Source organism: Orycteropus afer, unplaced genomic scaffold (assembly GCF_000298275.1).
Source record: "Orycteropus afer afer isolate SDZICR_OR568_19922 unplaced genomic scaffold, OryAfe1.0 scaffold00241, whole genome shotgun sequence".
Taxonomy (NCBI): Eukaryota; Metazoa; Chordata; class Mammalia; order Tubulidentata; family Orycteropodidae; genus Orycteropus; species Orycteropus afer.
In genome coordinates, this window is record NW_006921828.1 from 250,887 (window position 1) to 257,162 (window position 6,276).

Below are 6,276 nucleotides of genomic sequence, written 5' to 3' on the forward strand. Positions count from 1 at the left end.
AAGTATATGTGAACTGCTGTATGAAAAGTGAAATTACTCTGTAAATCTTCACCCAAATCCTAATAAATAAATAAATAAATAAATAAATAAAAGAACACTTCTCTGGTGAAGATTAAAAGTTTCAATATTTCCATTATATTCAGAAACATAATATACATTTTGATTTTTCCCTGGAAATTATCAATATATACTTTTAAAAGCAAGATTATTTCTTCCTGCTTTCCACTTCCAGATCTTTACTAAATAAACAATTGAAACTTTTAGATGTTAAGATCATATTTAAGCATTCTGTTCTATTGGTAAAATGGGAGCTCTGGCAGCATAGTGGCTAAGACACTTGCCTGCTAACCAGATGGCTGGCGGTCCAAACCCACCAGCCACTCCTTGGAAGGAAGGTTGGACAATCCTACTTTCGTAGTGATACTGCCTCGGAAACCCAAGGAGGGGTCGCTATGAGTCGGGGCCGACTCAGCGGCACACAACAACAACAACAACATTGGTAAAATAGAGTGCCACACTATTCCATGTTGTTGTTAGTTACCATTGGGTATGTTCCTATTTATGGCGACCTTATACATAACAAAACAAAACACTACTCGGCCTATCTTCATGATTGTTGGTAAGTTTGAGCCCATTGTTTCAGCTATTTTGTCAATCTTATTGAGCATTTTCCTTGCCTATCCTCTACCATATATGAAGTACATTTACTCCTCACTTATTGACTATTTCATTATCTGATATTTCACAGTTACAATATACAAACATATACTATCTGAATATTTTGCACATTAACAATGTATGACTGAACATAACTAATGCTGAGGTTCAAGGTGACAATAATGCTGACTGTGATGGTTAAGGTTATGTGTCAACTTTACTTGGCAATGATTCTCCATGGTTTGGAAGTATGTAAGATGAAATTTGGCAGTCATATAATGATGTGTTCTTTCTCCATTTTGTGATACAATGTGATCATTCTCCATTTTAGCATAGCATAGTCTGTTGCATAAAGGCCAGGTCTTTGGAACTTTATCCTGTTTATAAATGAGGGGTATGTGTACTTCTCTAGTGACTGGTCTTTGTTAATGACATCTTCAAAGTAAGTGAGCTGAAGTCTTGCTATGCTCACTTCCACAGAGCTTTCTGGTTGTACTCCTTCTAAGACTGATGTGTTTATATATCTAGCAGTCTATGATGTATTTAAGTTCTTCACCAACACAACTCTTTTTTTAAATGTCTCCCCACCTTTGGTCGGCTTTGCATACACCTGAGGTGATTGAAAAGATATAGCATGGGTTATCAAAATGACATCAGCTTTTTAATCCTTTTGTTGTTTTTAGGTGCCATCAATCAATTACAACTCATAGCAACCCTATGTACAACAACATAAAACTCTGCCTGGTCCTGCACCATCTTCATAATTGTTGCTTTGTTTGAGCCCATTTTGCCTTGCACTGTGTCAATCCATCTCACTGAGGGTCTTCCTTTTGTGCTGATCCTCTTCTTCACCAACGATGATACCCTTCTGCAGGGACTGGTCCCTTCTGAAAACATGACCAAAGTAATAGAGATAAAATCAGCCATTCTCCCTTCTAAGAAACATTCTGGCTGTACTTCTTCCAAGATCAATTTATTCATTCTTCTGGCAGTCCATGGTATCTTCTTCACCAACAACACAATTCAAATGTATCAATTTTTCTTCTTTCTTTCTTATTTGTTGTTCATCTTTCACATGCCTACCTTTTCTCCATTTATCATGACGCTGCTTACTTATTGGTCCAATTGTAAGGATTTTTGTTTTTTTTATGTTGAGGTGTAATCCATACTGAACACTGTAGTCTTTGATAGTCATCAGTAAGTGCTTCAAGTCATCTTCACTTTCATCAAGGAAAGTTGTGTCATTTGTGTATTGCAGGTCACTAATGCATCTTCCTCACATCCTGATGCCATATTCTTCTCCATATAGTCCAGCTTCTCAGATTATTTACTCAACCTACAGACTTAATAAGAATGGTGAACAGATACAGCACTGACACACTCATTTTAAGTTATAAACTTTAAAGAAGTTTTTGCCCCTGATTTTCTTGATTCAATGTAGTATATCATTAATTTTGTTGCTGCTTCCATGGACATTTATAATTGATCCAAGTAAAATTAATTCATTGATAACTTCATTTTTTCCCCTTCATTTATCATGAAGTTGTTTATTGGTTCAGTTGTGAAGATTTTTATTTTCTTCACATTCAGATGTAATGCATACTGAAGGCTGTAGTGTTTGATCTTTATTACTAAGTCCTTCGAGTTACTTCCATGCTCGGCAGGCAAGCTTGTGTCATCTACATATCACAGGTTCTTAATGAGTCTGCCTTCGATGCTGATATGGCACTTCTCATGTACTCTATTTTCTCAAATTATTTGTTTAGCATATCACTACTGCGTACAAACCACAAATACAATATCAATCCTGGTTTAGTTTCTTGAGCAGGATGAGGAAATAACAGCAATAAAAATAAAGCTTTTAGTCTATCTTGTAGAGAGCTGCTTAATTCATTCCCTGGGAAGGATTAATTTTAGCTTATGTTTGACTTTTAGAGAAAGAGTTTACCCAGCATCTTCATTCCACTTTTTGGATCTTCTTAATCCACACTAACTTTTCTTTATGTTTGCCTAAAATCCTAGTTACTGAATATAAATCCCTTAAAGCATCATTTATTCTGATAGGATAATGAAAATCTAAATCCTAACGTATTATCAGAATTTCTTTATGTAAACTAAGTGAACTTTTTGGTCAGTTCTCAGTCCTCAAGAATTAAAACTATTTTGTTATCAAAAAAAAAAAAAAAAGTAATCCAAAAATTATCTATCATTGTAAGTCTCTTTTAATAAAAAAATATAAATAAAAAATTCTCTAACATAACACTTTTGGAATTATCCTGAGAAACAATAGAAAATTGAATTCTAGAACTTGTAGAGACAGTGTGGACCCAGAGACTGATATGCTTAGAGAGAAGGTTTTTATGATGGAAGTGTGAATCTAGCATTGCAAAATTTGGATAAAAAAGGGGAAAACTTCTGTCTTTCTTATTCATGTCACATTGTTAGCTAATGGAAAATTATTATCAAAACTATGTCAGAATAAAAAGAATATGTTATATTCAGACTTTTACATGTAAGCATATGATTATAATTCTCTTCCTAAAGTATTAAAGTTATGATCTTAAGGATATAGCTTGTCTCATTCTATATGAAATTGAAATAGACTATTTAGCACTGTTACCTATGTCAGTTGTAATGTTATGAATGTAATTTTATAATAAAAAATAATGAAGAAAATGTGGTACAGTCTATATCATTTTGTAAGGGTTTGTTAAATAATAACTTTTTTTTTCTCAACAGAGAGGACTGTTATTATCGTTCCACCTTCCAAAATGGATGTTACAGTTGGCGAGAGTATAGTCCTACCATGCCAGGTGTCCCATGACCCCTCCATGGAAGTTGTATTTGTATGGTCTTTCAATGGAGATATTATAGACTTAAAAAAAGGGGTTTCTCATTTTGAAAGGATTGGAGGAGTAAGTTGCTGAAATTGTTAAGTGCTTAATAAAATGAATCAAGTCTTTTACATGAATCAACATCTTTTCGTAATTATTTTCTCCATCTTTATTTGCATGAATAATCACTGTCTCTTTCTGAAACTGCATCTGTTTTATTTTATTTTATGCATTCATAGAAATGTTTGTGTACTATATGCAATTATAATAAAAGGGATAATAAAGGAAATCAATTCAAGAAATTGCATTGATACTAATACATCTTTTATTTTCAGATCTGTGTTATATATAATATTTATCCACCTCTAAAATGAGATGGGTGAGATTATGTTTTTATATTTTTTTCACCCTAATATCTGCAGGAATCTGTTGGAGATTTGATGATAAGGAATATTCAGTTAAACCATTCAGGAAAATATATGTGCATAGTACAAACAACCCTAGAAATTTTATCTGCTGTAGCTGATATAATTGTAAGAGGTAAGCAACAATAGCTACAATAAATAATTCCTTGTTTTATTCACAGGTAAAAACTTTTATATCAAAATGCTACCTCTTTCGGGGATCAGATCACTTTAGGGAAGTGACACAACATGTACAGACTTTTTTCCTAAACTCTAAGAATCCGGGATAAAAGGAATATGGATATGGACATTGAACAGGGCAGGTTTTACCTATTTGTATAGCATGGTCAGCCTCAGTATACACCACCAGTCCCTAAAACTTAGACTTGCTTCTATTTATAATAAATCATTCTTGTCAGAGCAGGGTGGAATTCACATGGACCTATATAATTCTCCACGTTGGTTGCATGTCCTTACTGAGTTAGCTTTTGAGAACACAAGGAGAGAGAATGTTTGTAAATTTTTGGGATTAGCTCCCTACTGCATGATATTAAACCATCTCATGACTGATATTTTCTAATCTTCAATGGAAACATTTCTAAATTAATCTCTTACCATGTAAGTTCAATTAATAGGACTTTATCTCTAATAATGTGCTACAAACATATTATGTTCAGTATTTTACTTTATAAGTGTAACAGATAAGAATAAACTATCTCTACCCAACTCATTGAATTTAAAAACCTCCAATACCAAAAAACATCTTTTTTCAAGGTCCCCCAGGTCCCCCAAAGGATGTGAAAGTGGAACACATTTCCAGTACTACTTCTCAACTCAGCTGGAGACCAGGCCCAGATAATAACAGTCCCATTCAAATATTTACTATTCAGACTCGAACACCATTTTCTTTGGGTTGGCAGGCTGTTTCTACAGGTAAGTGATTCATGTGTGCATGGAAATTTTCTAAAATAGATGATAGGTTTGTTTATTTTATTGATTGTTTTTGACTACTGCCAATTTAGTTGTCTTAAGTATCCCACTCTTTTCAGTTCCAGAAATCCTCAATGGTAAGACATACAATGCAACAGTGGTTGGTTTGAGCCCTTGGGTGGAGTATGAATTCCGTGTTGTTGCTGGAAATAGCATTGGGATTGGAGAACCAAGTAAACCATCAGAGTTGTTAAGAACCAAAGCATCAGGTGAGGAATTACTATGTTCTAAAAAGGTTGAAGAATCTTTATGTCTTACTTGTTAAAGAAAATAAGTAAGAAGTAATTTTTTGGGGTCTTGTTTCTTTTTGTAAAAGGAGGTCTTGTGGCATAGTAGTTAAAGCATTCAGCTGCTAACCAAAAGACTGGCAGTTGCTTGAAATCAGAGGCAGTAAATCAATGGTTCTTTTATTCAGATTTTCACAAGGCAAAGTGTGTTTTTTCTGAACATTAGGTTCTCTAAGAGATAGTTATAGTTAGGTGGGCATGACAAAATAAGAGTTGTTCAGAAGCTGTCTTTGCATGCCATTTACTTTGTAGGCAAAATCCAGTCCAATATATGCATATATTTAGATACAAATAACTTACTGAATGTTTCATTAAAATGTCGTTGCCAACAATTAATTGAGATACTATTGGTGCAGTCACCGACACATTTCTATTTCTCAACTCTGACCTCATTGCAGCTTCACTGAGCAATAGTATGAATTCTATTAGCAATAGTATGAAGATTAGGTTAATCTTCAACTCATTTAACAGATACATTAATTGAACAACAGTTGGTCTACTGAGCAGCAGAAGTTAAGTGGAGTCTGCCCAAAAATCATGAATTCTTAAGCTCTTTTCAATGGATCATCTTTGTTCCACTCTTAAACTTTCACTTTCAAAGTGACATTTGATCTTCTTGCTACATGTAGTTTACAAAGTTAACATTCTTATTTAGGCACATAAATGAAGGATTTTTATTGTGTCTGGATTAATCAAACCTCAACAAAGATTGCCTCAATAACTATACACAACTGCCAGATGTCAGCAACTCATTGTTTTAAGCTAAACATGTTGTTAGTTACCATGGAGTCCATTCCAACCTTTGTTGATCAGATGTCTGCAGAGTAGAACTACTCCACAGGATTTCCAGGGCTGTGACCTTTCAGAAGCAAATTGTTAGGCTTATCTTCTGAGGCACAAGTGAGTGGATTCAAATCTCTAACCATTAGTAGTTAGTAGCTGAGCACTTAACTATGTGTACCTCCCAGGGACTTCTAAACTAAACATGTTGTTGTTGTTGTTGTTATGTGAAGTAAACTAAACATAACGTTAGTATTTTTACCATGGGGGAAAGGATGAGGCTAAAACACAACATATATATATATATATATATATATATATATA

The 6,276-nt window shown here is 34.0% G+C and overlaps 1 protein-coding gene across 1 annotated transcript in view; it reads left to right on the forward strand.

The window, feature by feature from the left end:
* Nucleotides 1-6,276, forward strand: part of LOC103204055 (contactin-6) — a gene marked incomplete at its 5' end in the record, with an annotated part of 246,435 nt that overhangs the window by 199,115 nt on the left and 41,044 nt on the right. The window contains 4 exon segments of the mRNA XM_007949175.2: nt 3,397-3,572; nt 3,914-4,031; nt 4,670-4,828; nt 4,945-5,094. Coding sequence (XP_007947366.2) covers nt 3,397-3,572; nt 3,914-4,031; nt 4,670-4,828; nt 4,945-5,094 — 603 coding nt within the window.